This window comes from Mytilus edulis, chromosome 7 (assembly GCF_963676685.1).
Source record: "Mytilus edulis chromosome 7, xbMytEdul2.2, whole genome shotgun sequence".
Classification (NCBI taxonomy): Eukaryota; Metazoa; Mollusca; class Bivalvia; order Mytilida; family Mytilidae; genus Mytilus; species Mytilus edulis.
The window spans coordinates 79,584,221-79,610,715 of NC_092350.1; the positions used below are offsets into that span (position 1 = coordinate 79,584,221).

The 26,495-nt window shown below is 30.4% G+C and overlaps 2 protein-coding genes across 2 annotated transcripts; one reads left to right on the forward strand and one right to left on the reverse strand.

Moving 5' to 3' along the window:
* Nucleotides 1–60: 60 nt before the first annotated feature.
* LOC139482302 (testis-expressed protein 52-like) lies at nucleotides 61–5,825 on the forward strand. Its single transcript, XM_071266104.1, has 3 exons — nucleotides 61–181; nucleotides 1,012–1,586; nucleotides 2,515–5,825. The coding sequence occupies exons 2-3, from the start codon at nucleotides 1,037–1,039 to the stop codon at nucleotides 2,811–2,813; spliced, it is 849 nt and encodes a 282-aa protein (XP_071122205.1). The 5' UTR covers nucleotides 61–181; nucleotides 1,012–1,036; the 3' UTR covers nucleotides 2,814–5,825.
* Nucleotides 5,826–11,119: 5,294 nt separating this feature from the next.
* LOC139482343 (syntaxin-7-like) lies at nucleotides 11,120–26,437 on the reverse strand. The gene is made up of 11 exons (XM_071266195.1): nucleotides 26,346–26,437; nucleotides 24,488–24,570; nucleotides 23,630–23,692; nucleotides 22,830–22,899; nucleotides 21,806–21,893; nucleotides 18,411–18,485; nucleotides 18,085–18,156; nucleotides 17,094–17,225; nucleotides 16,212–16,284; nucleotides 14,103–14,185; nucleotides 11,120–12,494 (listed from the first exon to the last, which is right to left on the reverse strand). Exons 2-11 carry the CDS (start codon nucleotides 24,558–24,560, stop codon nucleotides 12,402–12,404), a joined length of 822 nt encoding a protein of 273 aa, XP_071122296.1. The 5' UTR covers nucleotides 24,561–24,570; nucleotides 26,346–26,437; the 3' UTR covers nucleotides 11,120–12,401.
* Nucleotides 26,438–26,495: the final 58 nt, after the last annotated feature.

Genomic DNA, 26,495 nt, shown 5'->3' on the forward strand with positions numbered 1-26,495 from the left:
TAAAACATATTTTTAAATGAAATTTAACGTAAATAATTATCGGGAGTGTGTTCACCGTACAGAAGAGCACAAGCACCTGCGAGATTTGACGTGATTTAGAATTGTTATGACGACGTATATACAATTTCACGATATGATGGCTCACCAATAAAAAATGATTAAAATTTTATAAAAATAAAAGGTAAGTATTTTGTAAATGAAAATTACGTCAGAACTTAAATTCACTTTATTATCTTTCAAAGTAAATTATAGTGTCTTTTTTTGTAATCTATCTGAATTTTTTCATAAAACCTGATGAGGCTGCAGCTGAGACTTGTTACAGTAGTCTGAGATGAAACATATACAGTAATATTGAAGATTACAAACTAATATTTTTCGATGTACTACAGCTCAGCTACAATACTAAAATTATATATTTGAAAGAATATTTTGGTCACATTTTAATACAGAAATGGGAGATAACCTTGTAAACCTAATGTAAATTTAAACTGTTAAACAGAATAAAGCTTATTTTATAGAAAAATCTTGGGGTGAACAGCATCTGCAACTTCTACCAAAGATCCAAAGACACATAGACACCATTGCGCTTGAATATTGAAATTTCCATGGTTTTAATAAAATACACAAAATACAATAAAAAAACAACATCAATTATATACATGATATATAATATTAGTCAGAGATTACTCTGAAGTCCGCTCAGACTAGATATATATAAGACCATATAAGTGTATGTACAAAAAAAAAAGTATTATTTATAGTGGCAAGATATTATTTACTTCTGAGCCTTGCTTTTTTCTTCCTACTGTAATGTATTCATTTATAGATAGTGAGTATGAAGTGTCTGACAGTCAGATTCTTATTGAAATGCTTAAATTACCAAACTATTTTCCATTTGATAAAAGTTCATAAAACCAAAGATTTGTTTACTATACAAATCCTTGATAAAACTTGACCATTGATGGCTAATTAACTCATAGTTAACCAATATAATTCTTCTTTCCATTTCAGAAAATACATCCTCTGACAAGCTGTGATGTCAGCTAATGTCATAATGCCGACCATTGAGGAGAGGGAATCTTTAATGAGAGAAAAAAATCCAAAATACACAGGATTTACACCAAGACCAACAGAAAAACTTGCTTCAAGGAGAAAACCTAAATCTATGCTTGACATTGAATGTAGTCACTATCTTAGGACAGACCATGAACAATTTGTACATGGTCATCCTCATATGGGATATAAACTATGGTTGGAAGCAGGGAAGCATGCACCACCATTTCCGTTAAATTCAGACTCAAATTTCAACAGTAATGTGTGGAGAAATTTTAGAAAGGAATATGGTTTTCATAATACTGCTGAAGGAAGAAAAATTGGGGATATAATAGCAACAATGTACCCTTTGAACATTCCTGCTCCATCTAGAGTTGGTGCTCATACATTTGATAAATATTTACGAGAGTCAAAAGTATTCAGAAATGAAAAGTTTGAGGCACTGGCAATTAATAGGACAAGAGCAGATGTAAAAGATTTCAAACGTTTACGAGTAAAAAGTGATGCTCGAAATCCACCATTAGACGAGTTAGGTAAGATCAATTGAGGACATGTGTCAGAGTCATTTTTTCTGTTTTTTTTTTTTAATATGTTTAAACAGACCAGTCACAAATTTACACCTTGCAGTCAACTTACAAAAAATACCTGCCAACTTTTAAAAATGCCCATGGGGGTTTTGCGTGCAAGATGGCTGTCATAGTCCTAAAAAACCTTCAAGGGGGCCTTCAAATACATTTTTATGTTGTTTTTTGCCTTCTCAATACTTTTACAAGCCTTAAGACATTGTAAATTAATTGTTTTGTTTAAAATTGTGGACAAAACTGCTCTTTCAAAATTTCAATTTGGGAGCCTCCATGGGAGAAATCCCCCGCAAATAGTGACAGTGGGCGGGTATTTGATATCTAACTGTTATACTCTATTACTCTAAATTTTCAGAATAAAGACAAAATGTAAATACATGTAACTGAATTATTGGTATAAAGGTATAATGTAATTAGCCAACACCAATGAGATACAAATGTAGGTGCATAAATAATATAAAGAATGAATATACATGTATATTGTAATTAACCTATTGCTTAAGCCTTTCAGGTTCAGGTACTTTAAGTTAATTTGAATAGTTAACTTTTGTAAATTATAATTGACAAAGAATATATACATGTATATTGCATGTTGTGTTTAAAAATTACATATTTGAAAGGCAAAATTTTAAAAAGAAACTTGATGACCAATAAACACATTTTGCTCATCTATAAATTGAAGGAAAAAAATATTGATGAAGTTGCTAAAAATTAACATTTATTAAGCAAAAATAAGAGAAGATTTAATGAAATCTACAATTTAAGAAATAAGGAAGCTATTTACAATGTATTTACCTTCCTTTCAGATAAATTTGATCTATATAACTGTCAGAGATAATCTCAATAGTTGTTTAATATAATTATTTGGTTTTTATTGTAGGCAATATATTACCACCTGAAAATTTCAAGAAGTATGAACACCGATTTATACCACCACCGCCGGCCCCACCAACACCACCCCCGGCCAACCAGAAAATAGACTCATTAGGACAGAAATATGTTCCACGTTCAGAACCATTACTATGGAAACTGTCTTACAAACTTAATCATCCAAGCTATGATAAAGTGAATGAAGGAATAAAGAAACGACGTGCATTGGAAGAAATGGCGAGACAGAATCACCCTGACGGTTCACCTTTACCACAAACATTCCCGTCCCCGATTCCTCAAAATTTATAACTAATGCTTCAAACTTTTAGTTATTTTCACTAAGAAATCTTATGACTTGATATTGTTTAAGTTTTAAACTTATAATTGAAAATGTTAATAAACAATGAACTTTTGTCATAAGATTAGATGCTCTGTGAAAAAGAATTTTTCTGAAAAGATGACAGTTTTCTAATAGCACTGTGGTTCAGTCATCTGGCAAATTTGATTAAATATCTGAAAAAATTTACCATTTGAGTTTAAAAAACTCTAGCAAAAGAGAAAAATCACCAGTTAGAGTGAAAATCACTAATGTGTGTGATTTGAATTTAATTATGATGACCACTTCTTCCTTATTTAAAAAATCTTTAAAAGGATAGAAACATCATAATGTTCACACAATATTTTTTTTATTGTCATGATTTACATGTAAAAAATTCATAAATTGACAGTAAAACTATAAAATTTACAGCTGAACTTTCTTATTTTTTTAATACACAATTTTTTTAAAATACAAAATGTACTAACCAAAAATTTCCTGGCATAATACATGTGTTTTTGTAGATAAATGCTGAATTAAGATGTTGTTTAATTTGGGATCAAGGGAGATAATTACAGTGTTTCTTTTAAAATTGAATTTTTCATATTATGGATATAGTGTGTGTATTCATGATGTAGATTGTATTATATTGTTGGAATTCATTTAATTTGATCAACCTTTTTGTTGATGCAATATCTTTTCACATTTTGTGATTTATGTTTTGAAAATTTACTATTGACATTTGAGATGTTTTACATTGTGCAAAATAATATGGAAAACTTTTGAAATACTTTTCAAGGTAAATATTTTACAATGTTGTATTATTATGTCAGATGTTGTAGCAGTTCAGAAATATGGTCAGTTTTGATTTTAAACACACAATCAATATTATTATTATTTAAGATTTTTTTACAACAAATTTATGTTTAACAAATAACCATCAATAAGTATTACTTATTGTACTTTCTAAATTTTTTATTTCAAGAAATAAAGGATAAAAGTCTTTAATACTAATTTAAACTGCTGAAGATGTTCCAAAGATAAAAATGAAATAAAATAGATACATTAGTAGATGATCATTTGTCAAAATTTCAATAACTTAACTGTCAAAAACTTTTGTTGCCAAAAATAAATCAGTATTAAAACCATAAGTCTTTTATTTAATATATACATTATAGGATATAAATATGTAGCAATTATCATATTGGTCTCCACTGTATTTTCAAATAGCACCATGTGGTTTGAAATGGATCTGTTTCCATAAAATTATAACACTGAATTTTAAAAAGATTCCATTTTATAATCTATTCAAATAGCAACATGATACATGGGGAGAACGCTGATTATTAATTAAAAAATCATCACCCCATAGTATTTTAAGGAGATTGAGGGGGGATCAGATACTTAGCATATTTTCCCCTGATAATATAAATTACTGCAATATAGTTGTTGTTGTTTGCTTTTAAATGATTGAATTGTTCTTTCAAATGTTTTTTGTTATGATTGTATTTTTCACAAGATTATTCAAGAGTGTGTTAAACTTTATTTTTGTATGTCTTTAATTTCATAATTTTTTAATTAGATTTATAGTGCTTTTAGTAAGAATACTGCTTATTAAGATAAACTATGATAAATCATTATTTGATTGTAACAAAAGATTGAAATAGAACATTTATAATACTTGGTTGAAAATTTGTCAACTTTTTTTAGATTGCTTTTAATTCTGTGAAACAGACAGTCTAATTTATAAATAAAATTCTTCACTATAGAAAAAATATTATGCAAACAATTAAAAAATCATAAAGGATTGAAATAACACATTATACGTATTTTAAATGGATTTGAAATCTAGTTTTCCACAATAAAAAAAAATAAATAATGAGTTATCTCCCATTTTCAGTAGTAAGCTTATGTGTTAATGGGAGTACATGTATTAAGTTTGGTAAAATGAGAATACATTAGTGTTTTAGAAGTTTTATTTTGGAAGAGTGATTTTTAAATAAAAAATATGTTTGTTTTGGCTTAGTTTCAAATATGGAACTGAAAATTTGAATTCAGTATTTTGAATTAAATTTCAACCAAAAAAGATATTAGCCTTTTTGTTCTGATGTGGCATAATGCATTCATCAATCAATCAATTTTATCAAAAATGAATAACCTGCTGCTTTATAAATAGAAACACTATATGTATAAAATGTAACACTGTATGTTTAGGTAATTAATATGTGTGTGTTGCTCAGTAAACAGAGGTTAATAACTAGTCTAATAATTATGTGGTTGTTTTCATCAGTGGTTATCTATGTCATACATAAAGGTACACATAAATCATACTGCCTGTAATTGAAAGTATTGTTAAAATAGAGACAATCTGTCATAGATATAAGAAATAAATTCATTTCAATCAATTTTTATGCTCCACATAGGGGCATTATGTTGTTTGGTTCGTCCCTCTGTCTGTCCTGCTTCAGATTAAAGTTTTTGGGCAAGCTAGTTTATGATAAAGTTGCATTGAAGTCCAATCATTTTAAAACTTAATACTAAACACGTTCTCTATGATATGATCTTTCTAATTTTAATGCCAAATTAGATTTTTGACCCCAGTTTCACGTTCTACTGAAGACAGAAAATGTTATTGTGATTGGTGCATGCTTGTATTTTGGGTACATAATTAGTAGTTTTCTTTTCAAGAATTTCTGTTTATCAAAAGAACCATTTGTAGTTTTAAACTGGTAGCTCTTGTAGAAATAGTATATTCTGAGTGAGCCAGACATAAAGGGTCACTTACTGCTGACCAACTAGCCCTATGTTCTACAAATATTATACATGCTCTAGACCTGACATTACGGTTATCATAAGCCAATGATTATATTGTATCCTTTATATGTAATATAGATTCCAGTATTTGTTTTTTTGCTGTTATTGTTTTTGACATATTTATATTTTTACCTCATATTTTAACATTCTTATTCATATACATTGTACTGCTGAATAAACTATTTTCTCTATTTTGTTATTTATTGATTTTTATGCCCCATTTATTGGTATTATGTTTTCTGGTCTGTGCATCCATTTGTCTGTTCCTTAGTCATCAGTCAGTCTTTTTTATTGGTTAGTCCCTCTGTCTGTTCTGCTTCAGGTTAAAGTTTTTGGCCAAGGTAGTTTTTGATGAAGTCCAATCAACTTGAAATATAGTACACATGTTTCCTCTGATATGATCTTTTTGATTTAAACGCCAAATTAGAGTTTTTACCCCATTTTCATGGTCCACAGAACATAGATAATGATAGTGTGGATGGGGCATCCGTATACTATGGACAGTACATTCTTGCTTTTAAAGCCTTGATACACTCTATCGTTTAGTATATAAAAATAAGGAGATGTGGTATGATTGGTAATGAAACAACTATAATTACCAAAGTTCAAATAAAGTGAATTTAAGCAATTATAGACAACCCTACAGCCCTCAACAATTAGAACCAAATGCTCCGCAGGGCGCAGCTTTATACGCCTGCAAAGGTTGAACCCTGAACGGTTGGGGCAAGTATGGACACAACATTCAAGCTGGATTCAGCTCTAAATTTGGACTGATTAAATAGTTGACACAGCATAGGTTTCTGACAAAGAATGAATGTGGTCTAATGAATTTAAAATTTTTGTTTTGCCTTTGAGCAATTCACTATGCTGTTGAATATTAATCCTCTCAAAAAAATTGAAGAAATTTTCTTTTTATTTAAGAAATCTGAAATGAGAAAAATTGTTATCACTGAATGGTAAAGATTGTTTTAATTTATCAGTTGGTAGTAAAAGTGAATATACATTGTGCATTGTATAAAACAATGATTTAAGTTGATTCAACTTCTATTCTGGACAAAGAAAGATAACTCCAATTGAAAATTTCTTGCTATTGCACAATATTGTGCAATTAGATATTTCTTGCTATTGCACAATACTGTGCAATTGAAAATACTTGCCATTGCACAATACTGTGCAATTGAAGATTTCTTGCTATTACGCAACACTGTGCAATTGAAAATTTCTTGCTATTGCACAATACTGTGCAATTGAAGATTTCTTCCTATTGCTGAATACTGCGCAATTGAAAATTTCTTGCTATTGCACAATACTTAATATAATAATTTTGGATCCTGATTTGGACCAAATTGAAAACTGGGCCCATAATCAAAAATCTAAGTACATGTTTAGATTCAGCATATCAAAGGAGCCCAAGAATTCAATTTTTGCTAAAATCAAGCTAAGTTTAATTTTGGACCCTTTGGACCTTTATGTAGACCAATTAGAAAACGGGACCAAAAATTAAGAATCTACATACACAGTTAGAATCGGCATATCAAAGAACCCCAATTATCCAATTTTTGATGAAATCAAACAAAGTTTAATTTTGGACCAACTTGAAAACTGGGCCAATATTAAAAAATCTAAGAACATTTTTAGATTCAGCATATCAAAGAACCCCAAGGATTCAATTTTTGTTAAAATCAAACTAGGTTTAATTTTGAACCCTTTGGAACTTTATGTAGAACAATTTGAAAACGGGACCAAAAAATTAAGAATCTACATACACAGTTAGATTCGGCATATCAAAGAACCCCAATTATTCAATTTTTGATGAAATCAAACAAAGTTTAATTTTGGCCCCTTTGGGCCCTTATTCCTAAACTGTTGGGACCAAAACTCCCAAAATCAATCCCAACCTTCCTTTTATGGTCATAAACCTTGTGTTTAAATTTCATAGATTTCTATTTACTTATACTAAAGTTATGGTGCGAAAACCAAGAAAAATGCTTATTTTGGCCCCTTTTTGGCCCCTAATTCCTAAACTCTTTGGACCTCAACTCCCAAAATCAATCCCAACCTTCCTTTTGTGGTCATAAACCTTGTGTCAAAATTTCATAGATTACTATTTACTTAAACTAAAGTTACAGTGCGAAAACCAAGAAAATGCTTATTTGGGCCCTTTTTGGCCCCTTATTCCTAAAATGTTGGGACCAAAACTCCTAAAACCAATCCCAACCTTCCTTTTGTGGTCATAAACCTTGTGTTAAAATTTCATAGATTTCTATTCACTTTTACTAAAGTTAGAGTGCGAAAAACTAAAAGTATGTTTTAGTTTGTGATTAGATGAACTGCTAATGTTAGGTCAATGATATTTGGTATGGAATTTATTGGTAATTGCAAGTCTTATTTCCATGAAAATTGTAAAATTCAACCCCCTCATCTTTGACTTTGAAATTTTATATACATGTAGTTTACATTTAAATGTTTGTGTTCAGGTTTGTTTAAAGGGAACTACTTATGATAAGTCAATGGTATTTGGTATGCAGTTGTATTAACATTGGCACATCTCATTTCCATGGAGATTGTTCAACCATATACCTTCAGTCATGGTTCATCGACTTTGAATATTTGCCTCACTTATGTAACATGTTAACATATTGCTATTTTAATTTCAACATTTGCATTATCAAAATTACAAAAAAGTGAGACATATCTCAGTGACAAGAGTTTATGGAATTTGGTGCTGATTGCAGATCTTTAACAGTCTTCATTTTATTCACAACCTTTCTTGACTAGACTTGGAGCAGCTATTGCTATATTAGAACTTTGTGCATACACTGTTGAAGATAATAAATGTCTTTTTTGTCAAGCCTGTGACTTCTGTTGCCGAAAGCTTGACATAGAGAAAGTGATCAGCAAACAACAGCTTAAGCTAAGTACTGAAAAGCTTTATATTTTAGTTGGTAGAATACCATACTTGGTATATAGAGATGCCTTATGTTATGAAGTTTCTGTCTGTCATATGTCCACGGTCCTGACCTCATTTTCATGTTTCAGCAACTATATAAAAAAAATCAGTCTTAGGTAAATTTTGACTGAGAGAACCGTTTTCAGAAATGAGTGTAGATAATGGAACTGGGGAGAGACTAATCTGTGACTCTATCTTTAACTTAATAACATTAGATTAAAGGGGCACTAGCTGCCAAATTCATGTTCACCGATTTTAATCAAATTCTCATATTTTATTTATAACAATGTAAAACATTTATCCAAACTATTAAAAGTCTAAAATAAACAATTAACAGGGCAAGGACATGAAAAGATGTAGCTTCTTTTCGTGTGTAATTTAGTCAGAAGCCATCTAATTATTTATCGAGTTGACCTCTAAAATCATCTGATGACCATATAAGCAATGTAAACATAAATAAAGATATAAATAGATTAAGCAAACTCATGCTGTTGGATTATTCTAGGTCTATTTAATTTCATATTATAGATGAAAAATAAATGTTTATCATCGTTTTTACCCGTATCAAAATGATAATTTGTGGAACGAATCAGCCAATCAAATGATTTACCTTTGTTTCACTTTTAATGTTGACATTCTGTCCCTTTAAATAACTTTACACATACAATTCACGTGTTATTTATCTCAAGCTAAGGGGTTAAATTGAAGTTCACATGAATACGGATTCAATGAATTTGAATTACTCACTTGCAATTGAATAATTCATAATCAATGTTTTTTGTCATATTTTGTTAAAAGTGAATTATTATTTCACTATTTGCATTTTACTAATGATTGTGCAAAAAAAATAATATATCTAATTCTTTATTTATCTCGTAGCTAGTGCCCCTTTAAGGCAAAGTTTGTTATGGAGACCAAATTACCAGCTATACAAACACATGACCAGATCACAATATCATTTTAAGTACAATGGAATCTACAATAAAAGTCATCTTGTCATTTCTATTTAGCAACAACTGTTATTGTCTTTTTGTTCTGATGTAGTAATACTTATGCATTTTAAAATTCAAAAGTAACCTTCATTATATGTAAAAAGAAGATGTGGTATGATTACTAATGAGATAACTCTTCACAAGAGACCAAATGATACAGAAATTATGTAGGTCACCATACAGCCTTCAACAATGAGCATACATAGCCCATACCACATATGGTCAGATTTAGTTAGTCCCAAAGGTACCAAATCTATGCAGGTTAGAAGCCTGAATTCTGTTTAATGGAGTGATTAATTTGGGATGAAACAAGCATTCAGGCAGTATTGCATGGCAATACATACTCCCCTATTGGTTAAAAATTAATTGTACTGGAACAAAATGCTAACTTGTCATGGTGTAAACTTTTTTTAACAAATATCAAAACAATATCCATAAGCATGACAAAAAAGTGTGGAAAACTGATTATTTGAAGGACCATAACTCTGCACAAAATTATCAGACCGATACAAAATTCAAACTTGATCTGTAACTTGTTATGATAATGCAATATCCCAAATGTCAAATTAATATTTTCAAGCACGAAGAAATAAAGGGTAGAAAACTGATTTGCTGGACAGACAGACAGAGTGCAAATGCTTTAAAGCTGTTTTTGAAATATTCTAAATTTCCTCTCTAAATAAGTTGAGCAGCATAGTTGTGTTTAAACTTTTTACATTTTAAAGCGTGTAATTGACAGTAATCGAAAAGTAATGTAATTTCTTTTGATGAAGTAATCGATTATTAATTGATTGCACAAAAATCCTTCATGTAATCGATTATTAATCGATTACATTTGTCAGTAATCGTGTTCATCCCTGGTGCAAACATAGAGTCCCCTTCAACTTGGTTGGTAGGGGACTTATAAAATAGTTGAAAATCATTTTACAATCAGTTTGAACACAATTAACACATCATTTGTCATTAGAGGAGCAGATACAAATAGTCCCTTTCAAGAACAGTGTCCACACTGGATTTGCTAGATTGGTTTCCTAGACTTACATACAAGGATACAGTTAGCAGCCTTTTATTTTTCTGGTCTTCAAATAAAATGTGGACATTGTACGACTTGCCAAATTTTTTCATTAACTATCCAAATTTGACATCCATGAGGGTCTTTCACAGATTTTATGCATGAAATATTAACGAGGAGGATAAAATTACATGTTCAAATAGGTAGCTGATGATTTTTTTATAATCACACAAAGGTAGAACACGAACACTACACAGCAGAAAATCTTTTTGAGATAGAGCATGTGCGATTATAATTTGAATTTATTGTCTATAAGAATTTCACTTAAAAATAACTCAGTTACTTTAAATTCCCCTTTGCTATCCATTTTCACACTTTTTAAAAAACTTTTTTTGGTGTTCCCAGCAGGAAAATATGGTTTTGATGAAAATAAACCTCTCTTAGCAGGAGAGTTTGTTAATTTGAAGAAAATAAACGAAAAAAAACATCATAGAAAGTAACAAACAAGAAAAATACAAATGAAAATCTAAGTATCATAAAACAATATTTTTATTAACAATAAAAACTTTGGCTTGTTCCATTTAAATCTGTGTACTATTCAAAGAATGGATTCAGAGTAAAGCAAAATACTATATTACAAATGCCAACTTCAAGCCAGGAACAGCTCTTACAAAATATCTCACAACAGCTGATCAATTAATACCGCATATATAAAATCATAGACTTATATATACATATATATACAAATAAATAAACATACAATCACAAATAATAAAATATAATGAAATGATTTGTTCAGTAAATATATAACATTATGCAAAAATATGATAATTGTAATATATATAGGTTATTAGAACATATTTCTTGTATCAAAAAAGAATATTGCAGTTGAAATTTTGTTTTTAATTACCCATTCAAAACAGATACATGCAATTTCCAACAAAAATTAAGATTATCTAAATGTTACAGGCATGTAACTTGTTAAATGCAAAGTTTAAACATTTTTCTTGTCATTTTTTGAAATTATATTTGAATTTGAATTTGAATTTTCCATGTTAAATCTCTAACTAAAGCACCCAAGGGAGACAATTTGACTTCTGGTCTATATGTGTCCAATCAGGGGAGGCCATTTTTAAATTTCAAAATGTAATTTAGGTTTCGATAGAAAACAAATCTAGGAAACCCAAAAATAATATGAAATATAAAAAAGTATAATTATATTGCACTAAAATCTAAACATAAAATATCATAAAAATCAGCCTTATTATGGGACACCTTTGAAAGTCATAAAGTAACTTTTATCTTTCTTGAAGTTCAGCAATAAAACAGCATAAAATATTTTATAAAATAGATTGTCACATAATTTCCTTCAGGATCATTACATCTCAACATTAACAATGATATCATTCATTTATCATTAAAACCTATATGATTCTCTAAGTTTACAATAATTGATACAAATAGTGGTAACAGTAGAAAACACATAGCTTATGAAGTAGAAAACGCAAGCAGATTATGGAATAGAAAACACATGTAGTATATGGAGTGGTAAAACATATAGTGTATGGAGTAGAAAACACATGAGGCTTATACAGTAGCAAACACATGTAGCTAATGAAGTAGAAAATACATGAAGCCTATGAAGTAGATATCTCATGTTGCTCATGGAGTAGAAAACAGATGTTGCTTATGGAGTACATGGAACACATATAACTTATAGATGTTATAATAATTACAGAACAATTATATGAATTGTTATAAATGTAGATGTATCTGATTTAGGAATGATAATTATGGTCAAGGAATGAAAACATTATTTGGTTGCTAAGATGATAATTAATGTTATTATGGCTGCTACTATAAGTAATATAATTAGTAAACAACACATCTTCTTTCTGGATTTCCTCTGAAAATAGAAAAAAAGAATTAATATTAGGGTGGTAACATCAAAATTCACAAAAATAGTCTCGTTGCACCAATGTGGTATTTTGTCACATCAAATTAAATGCACTTCCTTTGACAAACCAGATAGATAGATTGATTGATTGATTGATTGATTGATTGAAGAATGTTTAACACTATTTCAGTCCATATTGACAAAACCACTATGAAAAAAGAAAAAGTGTAAGTGAGCAACTTTTCTGTGTTATAATTGTTTTTTGAAAATAACTTGAAGGAGTGACTGCCATAACATTATGTATAACAATTGGATTTTTATTGGGAATATAAAAAGTCATAAACAGCAAAATCACCATTTTTTATCTGTAAAAAGACTAAACCCAAGAAAAGCTTGTTGTTCACTGATATGAGTGATCTCTCCTTACCTGAAAGTCTGCAGCTTTCCCTAATTGAGATGTTCCTTGTTCTACTATGATATGAGTTATCTCCCCTTACCAGATAAATTACAGCTTTTCCTACCTGAGATGTTCCCTGTTCTACACTGATACGAGTTATCTCTCCTTACCTGAAAGTCTGCAGCTTTCCCTAATTGAGATGTTCCTTGTTCTACTATGATATGAGTTATCTCCCCTTACCAGATAAATTACAGCTTTTCCTACCTGAGATGTTCCCTGTTCTACACTGATACGAGTGATCTCCCCTTACCTGATGGTCTGAAGCTTTCCCTAATTGAGATGTTCCTTGTTCTACTATGATATGAGTTATCTCCCCTTACTAGATAAATTGCAGCTTCCCTAACTGAGATGTTCCCTGTTCTACACTGATATGAGTGATCTCCCCTTACCTGATAGTCTGAAGCTTTTCCTAATTGAGATGTTCCTTGTTCTTCTCTGATATGAGCTATCTCCCCTTACCAGATAGATTGCAACTTTCCCTAACTGAGATGTTCCCTGTTCTAACACTGATATGAGTGATCTCCCCTTACATGAAAGTCTGCAGCATTCCCCAACTGATATGTTCCTTGTTTGACACTAATATGAGTGATCTCCCCTTAACTAATAGTTTGCAGCTTCCCCTAACTGAGATGTTCCCTATTCCACACTGATATGAGTTATCTCACTTTACCAGATATATTGCAGCTTTCCCTGACTAAGATATTCCTTGTTCTACTCTGATATGAGTTATCTCCCCTTACCAGGTAGATTGCAGCTTTCCCTAACTGAAATGTTCCCTGTTCTACACTGATATGAGTTATCTCCCCTTACATGAAAATCTGCAGCTTTCCCAAACTGATATGTTCCTTGTTTGACACTAATATGAGTGATCTCCCCTTACCTAATAGTCTGCAACTTCCCCTAACTAAAATGTTCCCTGTTCTACACTGATATGAGTTATCTCCCCTTATCAGATATATTGCAGCTTTCCCTGACTGAGATATTCCTCGTTCTACTCTGATATGAGTTATCTCCCTTTACCAGATAGATTGCAGCTTTGCCTAACGAAGATATTTCTTGTTCTACACTAATATGAGTTATCTCCACTTACCTGATAGTCTGTAGCTTTGCCTAACTGAGATATTTCTTGTTCTACACTAATATGAGTTATCTCCCCTTACCTGATAGTCGGCAGCTTTCCCTAACTGAGATGTTCCTTGTTCTACATGACTATAAGCTTGTTCAACATTTGCCTCTATAGAATCTGTAATAGAGTTTTATAACAGTTTTATTCCAAACCCTCTGGCTCCAGGCATTTTTTCAACATTTATCCGTGACAGTGTTAACAATTATTTTTAATTGTCTTACAAACATAACAAAATTAATATTGTACTTAATCTTGGACCTGTTTTTCAACTTTTCACATGTTCAATTCACAATTATGTCCATACCTTTAGTTTGTTATAAATGTATTTTTTTAGTGTTGTCAATGGTTAATATGTTAACAGGTTAACAGTCGGGAGGACCTAATATCAAATACCAAAAACTCTACACGGTTAACCAACTTATTCAATTTTAGAACAAAATTATCATTGTGGTAATTGATTTGACCGATTAATTGTCCAGTATATTAATTGTTGATAAAAAAAAAACTAACAAAATAATTTGGTAATTTTTCTATTTGTAAAGGGGCATTACTCTTAAGGTGGCTCGGGCGTATTCGAAGTTTCTATCAGAGGTGCCTTATTTTTGGTTATTTTATTCTTCAAAGAAAATGAATCAAATTGGTCGAAAAAAATAGGGGGTCACGGACCATTTAAGCTCATAATTTTACTTTTAAACAGGTATGTAAAAGGGACCATTTTTCAATGAAATGATAGGGGAAATAGAGGTGTTGACATATTTTTTTCGGAATATCAAAAAAACATTCTATGACAATTGTTCCAAATCTGTAATATGAAAAGCTGGAATACAGCTGCAAAGAATGAGTCAATAAAAAACATAGGTCACCGATAAGGAAAAAAAATTATTTTGCCTTTCAACCCAAATTTTGGCTGGAAAATGATAAAAATGGGTGAAATGTCATTTTGACCCTTAAAAAATACCGATAATAACAAAAATATTCTATTAGTCACATAACTACAATGATTTAATATTTCTAATCAATCAAAATATTAAAAAAAATTACGACAAATACTTTTGTAATTCATGCGTGAAATTATGCGCAGTCGAATAGTCCCTAGCCACCTTAAACAGTAAAAGTGAGGCCACCAAAATTCAAACTTGATCAGTGTTTTGTGATTATAAGCATTGTGTATAAGTTTCATAATATTTGGTTGAGGCAAAGCTAAATAAGAGAACCGAAAACAAAAAAAATCAGAAATTTTTCAATTTGTATAGGGGTATAACTCTAGATTCGTAACAGACACTGTCCAAATTCAAACTTTACCTGTGTTATGTGGTAATTAGCATTGTGTATAAGTTTCATTATATTTGGTTGAGTAAAACTTAAGTTAGAGAATGGAATCCCAACTATTGGACGTACATAGAGACGGACAAGGGTAAAACTTTATGCGCCCTAAGCTACGGCCGGGGCATAAAAAAATGATTAGAACCAAGACAACTTGTCAGGTTGGGCAGAGATCTTAAGCTAAGATAATTAGTACACATGTTTTTTTAAACAGTAACTTTAAATCAGTAATCTGATTATATTTTACTATTTACTTCTTAATTTTGATCTAATATTGCGTAGACCTACATCTAAATGTGCAAACTCTATTGTGCAAGGCTTTGTCATACTTTAAATGAAATAACAACTAAAAAACTTGTGAAATGCAAATCAACGTGAATGTTATTAATGTATATTTGATGATACAAGTTGAAACGCCCGTAATCATTTTCTGAAACATCAAGAGAAAATTGGAGAGTCATCATTTTAGACATATTAAATTCAACAAGATATAGGAGATGTGTTGTTTTTCAATCTGAAATTATTACAAACGCCATAGTAAATAATGGGTATTGGATTATTAAAAGTCAAACTTTGTCAGGAATACTCACAGACAAGGACAAACTTCAATTCATAGTATCATAAAACTGTAGGGTACTATAGATAAGGCCTTCAAACATCAACTTAAACTACCGGTTAACTGATTAATAGGTTGAACGATTATCTGATAACTGATTAGGCAAAACTGTACAATTTTGACAACACTAATTTTTGTTTAATGTAGGTTTTGAAATTTTGAAATGACAAAAAACATGCAAAATATAAATTCTATTATGAATACCTATTTGTCCCCCTTGCTCATGAATTAATGCTCCTAGGTCTCTGAATATTTCATTCACATCAAGAATGTCTCCCTGAAATAATAAAAAAAAGTTGAAGTTAGCAAAGACGACACATGCATAATTAAAAGACGATAATAATAAACCAAAATGAGGTTAGACTAAAAAAAAAATTTATTGATTAAGATTAAAAGAGGGAAGATAGATACCAGAGGGACAGTCAAAGTCATAAATTGAAAATAAACTGACAAGGCCATGGCTAAAAATCAAAAGGACAAACAGACAAACAATAGAGCACATGACACAACATATAAAACTAAAGAATAAGCAACACGAACCCCACCAAAAACTAGGGGTGATCTCAGGTGCTCCGGAAGGGTAGGCAGATCCTGCTCCACAAGTGGCACTCATTCTGTTGCTCATGTTTTAACAAATTCAGTAAATAGTCTAATTCAGTAGGTCACATTCATGAAAGGGAAAGGGATTGTAGTTGCGACGTAAGGAACATATCCAATATTATCTGTGAAACGGTTATTCCATAAAGGTCAATCAACACCTCTGAAGGAATTCCCTACAAAATTTGTGGTACAAGGCTAAGGAACATCTTCTTTCAATCGCCTTACAAATCTTAATTATAGAATAACAAATTGAAGCATTCAAATATCGTAAAATATTCAACTTGACACAGAAAACACATTCATTCATGAATGCATAGTTAATTATCAGTAATTTTTGGTCACAAGTGGAATATATTTGTTATATGACATCATATGAGTACAATTATGGCGTTTATTTCACATGTGAAATTATCAATTTTTATAATTTATTTCATTGCGAAATTACAGTAATTCAATGCAACCTTTGTAATAATTTGGGATACTTACTTCTAATTGTCGAATTCTTTCTTCCCTATCCTGTATTAATGCTAGATCATCTTCTATCACTTGTTCCTGAGCCTGCATCTCCTCTCTCCGTCTTTCTTGTTCAACAAATGGAGATTTATCATCATCTTCATCCTATAATACATCATGTATCATAAAAATATATCAGATAAAATAAAAATATATCAGATATCATAAAAATATATCAGATATCATAAAAATATATCACTCAACAAATTACCTCAATAAAACAATTTATACTTTATCCCTTGATCTAGGATTCAAAGCAGTTGCAATAGAGAAAGGGGTGGGGCATAAAGGGTGAACAGTCCCTCCTTTGATTTGAAAACAAGAATGTGTCCAAAGTACACAGATGCTCCACTTATACTATTATTTGCTGTGTGTAGCAGACCGTGATATTGGGGTCAAAACTCTAATTTGGCATTTAAATTAGAAAGATCACAGGGAACATGTATACTAAGTTTCAAGTTGATTGGACTTCAACTTCATCAAAAACTACCTTGACCAAAAACTTTAACCATAAATTTGCACTAACTATCATTTTCTATGTTCAGTGAACCATGAAATTGGGGTCAAAACACTAATTTGGCATTAAAAATAGAAAGATCATATCATAGGGCACATGTGTACTGAGTTTCAAGTTGATTGGACTTTAACTTCATCAAAAACTACCTTGACCAAAAACAAAGTGGGACGAATGGACAGAAGGACAGACGGACGGAAGGACAAACGAATGAATGGATGCACAGACCAGAAAATAAAATGCCACTGGCCTCTACTATCGTAGGTGGGGCATAAAAACATATTTTTTTTACATCAATAAAAAAAAGTGTGTGTATGCATTCAATTTTAAGGAATAAAGCCCTCTTTCAAAGCATCCGGCATCCATCCCTGGTAAGTGAAACTTTTTATTACGGTATGTCCCCTTAATATGTATAAAATGTTAGGGTCCTTAAAATGAAACAAGACTTACCAACCATCCGGCTGAAGATTTTGGTTTCTTTTCACTTAATTTTGTTGTCTGTTTAACTTTTTCAGCTGCTTTCTGAAATATTAAAACAAAACCTTTTTGATATATTAAAACAAAAACAATGTTTATAATAAGAATCACAGGATTAACCAATATGTCATCATTTCCAGTGGCTGTCTTAATTCAAAGTCCTTCATCCTATTCAGCAGAGCTAATTGTTAATTTGTTGCCATTCTTAAAACGTAACAAATATTTGAGTCATATATTTGTCACTGGACATTCAAAACTAACAACAATCAAACAATCTATCCTTAGTGAAAATAACTTACCTTTTGTAATGATGAAAATCTCTGTACTGAATCTTGAAAATCACTTTTTAATCTGTCGATCTGTAATTTCTGTGACTATAAAATCAAAGGATTTAAAAGTTAACAAAATGCATGAAGTTTTACCATAATTCTTATTTAAATCCTATGTTGGTCATTGCTAGTAGTTAAAGGGATAATTCGCGATTTTTCACTTTTCATCTTATTATGTTCATAATACCATAAAAAACATATTCACCAAGTTTTATTTTGATATGAAATCTAATAAAGAAGAAAATTGGGAATTATTAATTTTATTTTTTGAAACTTCCTGACTTATGTGACGTAGTTTAAGTCTTTGATGCATGCCGGGAGGGAAAATATCTCATCTAAGTCTTGTTCGTTAACCATCTAATAACGCGATTTAAAGCGCATTGACGACTTTTGGTGTAGCTATTAACCAACGAAAAATAAATGATAGCCATGCAACTTTTAAAATAAGATCGTGTGGATTTTGTAAAACGAATTTTAATAATAAAAGTAAATCATACAATAGAACATTTTTATGATTTTGTTTCTAAAAATACTTTAAACAAACATACGAAACTGACATGATCGATAGTGTATTAAAAATACATGTTTGTATTCTGACCTTTTTGCTTCATTCCAGCAATCATTTTCACTTGCTTAAGCTTGTACGGTGGAAACAATAAAATGTGTATTGTTTTGTGACACCTAAAGAATGTGGAATGCGTAGTTTAACTCAAGGTAATTAAAAGATTAGCATTATGTAATTCTAATCTTTTGATCCTCATTCAGTGAAATCTAGGCGTCACGGTTCACTGGCATTTCAGGTGTGAACAACATTTCGTATCAATTGTAAACGGGAGTTGACAAAGTTTCAGACACATGAATGTAAAAAAAAATAATTAAAATTAATTAACGGGAATAATAAGATCGCACAATAACTGGATAGCTGTTGTATATTTTTATATTTTGCATAAGATCACTTTTAATGAATTATGACTTTTGATTACTTTAGTAACGATAAAATACTGAATTATTTTAATTGAAGAATTTATAAATAAAAATAGCCTTCTAAACACGAGTTTATGAACTAAAAATTGTACTATTTCAAATTAGGAACGGCAGCCTTAAATAATTCAAACAGATCATTAACAATTGCAATTATATAATTTAGTCCATCCAAAGTGATCTTTAATTACCTATTTAGGAATTAAACTGCTCATCAAAATATTTTAAATCTCTCAACACATGAATACTTCAGATATTTGAAAAAAGATGTTTTAAAAAATTGACAGGAAATTAAAGGATCTAATTGGAATGGAATCAAATTACGAACAGATATGCTTTTCAAGTGTGAAAAACATCAACAAAATTTATACATAATCGGGAATGTCCTTCTTAAAATACTCTTTGTCTCACATCGTAACTATATATAATACTTTAGCTATTTGACCAACGATGTATTAAAAAAAAATGAACGAATTAAATGTCATCTTTCCCTATTTTTTCATGTAATTATAAGTCTGTTTCAACTGGCAAGAATACCACTAAAACGGATAAGCAGTTTATTCTTTAAATTGCTGTCATTGAATGTCAAGAGAGAAAATAAATCCCGAAATTGATTTGAAAATTTGATACTCTATAGTTTTCCTGGAAAATATTCACATCCCTCGGTATTAGTGTACTTCCAGTTGCGTATATATTACATGCATGTCGGAACAATTGTGATGATGGTGAATTTCTTTCTTTTTTCGAGAACAATCTAATTGATATATAAATGTCCATAACTTCGATGAGCCAAATAAAGTTATATATCGACCTGCATTTAAATCTCTTCTTCTTCTTCTTTTGGTATACTATAGTCTATCGTCATTTGATGATTACATACTGTTGGCATACGTGGACTTGTCATTTTACAAAACTTTTACCCCAATTTACGCAAAATGTATGTTTCTTTCTTATGTTCTATGTATACATGTATATGTATATGCGCTATAGGTCCGTAACTTATAATCCAAGCGTATATATGAATGGTCGACAAGTGCATACATTTTTTTAAATCAATATTTCTGGCCTTCACCATTGACAACGAGTATATATTACATTTTACCAAATTTACCCTTGGAAAAAATACGTATATAGATTTTTATTTCATCAAATCTGTTTTGTTTTTTTTTGGTATTATTTATATTTTTATAAATAATTTTCTTTTCACCAGAAATGTTATTCATAAACAAGCGTATGAGTTTAGTAATATCACTTTCGGACACGCAAGATAGAGATGTATATTATACACCTAATAGTTCAAAATGGAAAGTTATAAGTTATCGGCCGTGTACACTTATCAATACACTAAGAAGTGAAACGATGCATGAATTTGCAAACTCGACAGGAAATCGCTTGAATACCTGGACGTGTCACCTCACACCCCCTATAATATCTTTGGGAGTAATACCTTTAGCCATGCGGGTGATCAGTGGAGCGAAGATCCTAATTTATTTGAATAAAGTTTATTACATAAAAGAATTATGATCTAATTAGATTTTTGAAAACAATTCCAGTTTCACGGAAGACTTATTTATGATTTGAAATTTTGACTTTTTCACTATTAAATTCCTATATTATCAGTCTAAAAATAACAGATCATGGTTATTTAAAAAAAAAGAAGAAAATTTTCCGTATCAAGTTAGTTAACTATAGTTAACTAGTCGGATAAAACAACCGTACGATTGACGAGATATCGACACGCAATTACGACTACATCGGGTTACTGTAGTTTTGGTCCTTAGACATATCGTGACTGCAAATTGGAGAAGGTGACAAAATGGCTGACCGCAGAGAATTGATACTCTAAATTTAAAACCGATGGTGATCTCTTATCTAGCAGAATAAAACTTTAATATCTATGAATTTGAGCATTTTTATACAGAATAAACATAATATCAATTTTTGATTTTTTTGCGAAGTTTCCCTTTAATTAACAATTTACATTGGCATTTGATGTTGTACTGCATGTGTATTCTATTTAAACAAAGCTATTTTCTGCTCTTTGGTCAGGTTATCTTTATTCGTTCTCTGACACATTCTCAATTTCCATTCTCATTTTAAAATGGATCATAGTGTTGTTTTCAAACACAATAAAGTGTTAGAATGAGGTCAATGCTGAACTTTTAAACAACCACAAAATTTAAATTTTTTTGATAGCCCATCTACTTCTGGTTCCCTTGTCAGTTTGGGTGTCAATCTTACTGTTCATGATTTACATGCGAAAGAGACCTTACTTATCCCTATTGAGTTTACACCACTTTTTGAGATAATCTCTTTTCTTCCAAGCATAATTTGCACTCATTGCTCTGCTTGTAAATCTAATATTGAATGAAACAATTGCTTACTCTATCAAGACCTTTAATGCCAGCCACTTTTTTCATTAACTTTGTTGTGTCGACTACAATTCTGTTTGTACTCTGTGAAGTGTCATGGCTATTTAAGAAAAGAATATATTAACAGTCAAATATCAAATGTTATAAGGAAAAAGAATGATCAGTTTCAGCACATGTATGCCTAATATATATTTAGTAAATTTAATAAGCTTCCATATAATTTCAAAGGAAAATAATAAATACTTTAGACCAGTGAGATATTTGAAACTTTCTTATAAGTCTCAGACTTTGTTGAATATTCTGCTACATGTATTATCAACCTTATTTAATTAAATGTATATTCAAAGTCTGTTTATAAAAATTTGTAATTCACCATGAATCTAACAAATAACAATGAATCCACAGTATGTTAAGGATGTTTGCTCCTCTACTTTTTGAATTTTTGCCAGATTTTCGGAATCCTCTGGTTTTATCCATGTATTAACATTAAAAAAAATTGCCCACTAACCCCTATTTTTCTTTTCATATTTTTATTACATATGATTTAAAAAGCCATATTTCAAAATCTTATGAAATCCTTGTTATTTTTTCATAGATTTTTAAACAAAAAAGGTGCCAATGTTAAGTGAAAGAAAAATCTAGAGAGAATTATTTCCTGCAAAATTTTCAATGGCTTATATCTCAAAAACCAGCCCACAGACCCTCCATTTTTTTCTGCTTTTTTTGTTTCTTTATTTATATACTTTCAATTTATAACAGTCTTTTACAAAAAGCTTGTTATTTTTAAACAGAGTAGCGAACATCCTTAACAAATTATCCTCCTATCTCAAAGAATATATGTATTCTGGATTCATTATTATTTGTTGGATACAAACTTTTGTGGATTTTGTGAATAACAAGGAACAACAAATTTCAATGTTCGACAAAATTAAAATTTGTCATAGTTTTTTATGCCTACTTGGCAAAAAATTCAAGTAAACATGAAAATACAGTAGTTCCTCAATCCACAAAAATAACTGAATCCAAATTAACTTACATTCTGTCTCTAATCTGAGGACTATCCCTCTCTGTATTTATAATTTTCATTGCACGATCCAATGCATTTGCTACAAGTAAAAAAAATAGCTCCTTCATCAGAACACAGCACAAATTACGTAAAATTAGAACAAAATTCATACTGAATTGGGGATCAATATGAGTTCCTTAATACTATAACAAATACTGGTAAACAAAAAGTTTTTGAATTCACTGTTTCTATAAATTATTGATTGAAACTTTATTTGTAAGCATAAAACACTAACCACATTGGCAATTGTGACTGCTGCTTTAAAATGGTGTTGTATGGTTTTAAATTACATCATACAAGGTTACAAGGAAGTAATTATTTACATAGGCGACAATGGTAGCCTTTTTTGGTCCTGCGTTTTCACTATCAAAGATCCATTGAAAAAATTTTCTAATTCTGAATTATCAACACCTTTGGGTGTAATTGAAATGGTCAAACACATATCATGCCGCAGCTTTTTTGATAGAAAAATGGCATTTTTTAAGGGTACTCAACGGTTCTGGAATTTTCGAAATATTATGAATGAAGAACACCCCTTGCTTAATTTGGCACAGAAAATGTTGTTTGTCACAGAGAATTTTCTCTAAATTTCTCGCTATTTCTACACCAATGGCCAACACCCATTTCACACTATTTCAATTTGTATTTCTAATTACCAGGGCAGCAGAAAATAAATTTACTTCTACCAATTATCTTGGATGTAAAATCTAGGTGGCGCCAGTCATCTTTATTTACTTCCTTTTAACCAACAATGTATATATCATACTAACCTCCATTATTTATTGTACTGATGTTTCCGCTAATCTCTCTACACAGGTCACTAAATCTTCCATCTGTAACAGATGAAATATGTGTAAATTATCCACATCTATATAATTTGCAAATATAATTTTTTACAAATATAAAACATAATGTAAAATAAGAAAATCTTCTTTGATCTATAAAATTGAAGTTACAACTGTCCAGTCAATCCCCATACAAGTAAGGATATTTTATTTTAACTGGAGTAGAAACAGACATACACATGCAAAATTGTGAATTAAATTGTTACATGTACAATTGTGCATGTACATGTATATGAGGACAACATATGAAACTATTGTCTTGTCTACTTGATGTATTACATCATATTTTTCACTATAAATGTAAAACTCTCTGCATTAAAAATTCTTCTGCACTTATTTCTATTAAACATTAAAACCATTTTCACATGTTTTGGAAAAGAATAAGAGGATAATTCATAATGGAAATATTGACTCAAATTTAAAGGAGAAAAGTATAGCAATTTACTGGCTTTAGTGTTTGAATGTTTATCAGAACATCATTTTCCAGCATGTTATGCATGTAAAAGTTTAATTCACAAAAGAAATTTTTGATGTCAATGGCCGTTGTATATTGTTTTAATTTTTCTAATTTTTCTGCTCAATCATAGAAATAAAAAGTTTTACAGATGCATGTTTTAAAGAAACCTTTTACAAATAAGGAGACCTTAAGATGATGCCCAGGCTTCAGCAAGGAGAAAACAACTGATGTACAATGGAGATCAATGCATTTGGTTGTTGTCTAACAGACAGCAACCATCCTAAGACAACAAGACAAGAGCATGAACACAAATTATGACAACTTACCTTGCTTTCCATCTTTATATGGTGCATAGCCTGGATCATCTCGATATTCTCTTGTAGCTCCATAGTTAGACATGATGTTTTATCTATAAAATAAAATTAATTCATAATTCTATACATGTAATTGAATCAAATGAGAGTTCCACAAAATGTTTGTATGTTTCTGATTGAGAAAACATACACAAAACAATGTTTCCTACAAAAATAAATATACATGTACAATGTATGATGAGGTTGATAAAAAAAAATGTGTGTTTATGTCACTTGTTGGCTTATTTCAGGTGACAGTAGAAAACTTGAATCAACTATCTGGTTGACCATTATGTAATATAAGTTTCACACATGCGACCTTTATGTTCCAAATTCAAATTCATAACGCCAATATCGTAACCGCAATCCTGTCCTCTTTTCTCAAATGTTATCTACTGAATTAGACTTATCTCCCAGTTTGTACTTATATGAGCATCAAGATGGGGCCCCATTAGAAGTGGTATTTGCTTACCCTTCCCAAGCACCCATGTTTTTTAAGGGGTTAATGTTTATATCGATTAGTCGATAGTGTTTTTTGTTGTGTTTTTTTAATTTTTTATACTTTGTTTTTCTTTTAGTCTTTGCTTGTTTTTTACCATGGCATTGACAGTTTTTTTTTTTACTTTTGAGTTTAAATGTCCCTTTTTCATGTTTGGCATGTTTGGTTTCTTTTGTCTTTTTTTCTGACAAAATAAATTTGCAACTTTTATATTGACCAGGATCAAATGGTCCTGGTTAAGTGACAGGCTAATGTGGTATAATATAAGCACCTAATTTTCAAATCTGTACAATACATCGCAAATCGCCAAATAGAGATTTATAATTCACACATGTGTTAAATGACATTCATGAATGAGTTTTACAAAGATTTGTTTCTTTATAAAAAAATCATGTTGTATATTTTGTATTTAAATAAACAATAGACAATAGACAATAGACCATTAAAATGCATGGTTATGGCATACAGTATTAAGACAATAAACTGACAATAGTTAAATTGATTATAAATTTTTTATTAGAGTGACAGTGGTATTCATAGCGAAGAAAAAAACGACTACAAATATGTGTGTATCAACAGTTAACACATTATTAATGTTCATGAACAAAAAAAAAGAACACAAACAAAAATTAGGTTGCATATATTAGAAGAAACACAAGTTAAACAAGTTAAACAGATGTAAAGTAAAATTCACTGAAATTGACAATTGGCATCTTTTCAGGAGAAAATCTAACAAATAATATTGACCATTAGATATATACTGAAATGTTTATGACTTTTGAGTATTTTTTGTCGCAGGATATTTCATGAAATGAGCAACAGATTTTTGTTAACATGAACAGGTGTCTGTCATGAGCATAGTAATACTTAGTACAAAATAATTATGACATCGTGCATGTCGTGTAAGGCTATTTAAAATTTTCTCAAATGTCTTTTTTTTTAAAATAGCCTTGTAAGACGTCATAATTATTTGGACTACATTTTTTTTGCAAGTTACTTTAATAAATAATAAGAGTTAGCTGCAGAACTGTAGTTCTTAGCCTAGGTCCTAATGGTATTTTTTACTATTAGTGGATTGTCAAAAAATATCATAAGAACCAGAGAGCTACGGTTCCGCAGCTATGTTAGAGTGTAATCACCTAAAAGAATTAGCAGCTATTTAACAGTTTAAAAAGAGATGGGATATAAATATGAAGATAATTTTGGGTAATGTCTAATGATTATCATGACTATGTTGTGAATCATCTCAAATAATAACAATACCATTGATGCTAAGAAAATAAAACAGATGTTTAACATTGTTAACATGTGTCAAATATCAGTATAAATTACCGGGAAATATATACTTCTTCCTGAAAATCGTCTCCCAAAATCTGAGTAACTATTTTTTGTTATCACATGACAAATGGGTAGAGTTATGTCCCATGTGAAAAATACTGAACTGCAAATCACGCTAAATTCCATAATTACAACCAAAACAAC

Bases quoted from the DNA above. Each gene is read 5' to 3' on its own strand.
- LOC139482343 (XM_071266195.1), bottom strand. From the start codon at position 24,560: ATGTCTAACTATGGAGCTACAAGAGAATATCGAGATGATCCAGGCTAT. The intron at 21,894-22,829 runs GTAAGTTAATTT...TTTCTTAAATAG, and splicing joins CCTCAGATTAGAGACAGAAT to CCATGACACTTCACAGAGTA. The intron at 12,495-14,102 runs GTAAGGGGAGAT...TTCTATTTTCAG, and splicing joins GGAAAGCTGCCGACTATCAG to AGGAAATCCAGAAAGAAGAT.
- LOC139482302 (XM_071266104.1), top strand. From the start codon at position 1,037: ATGTCAGCTAATGTCATAATGCCGACCATTGAGGAGAGGGAATCTTTA. The intron at 1,587-2,514 runs GTAAGATCAATT...TTTTTATTGTAG, and splicing joins TCCACCATTAGACGAGTTAG to GCAATATATTACCACCTGAA.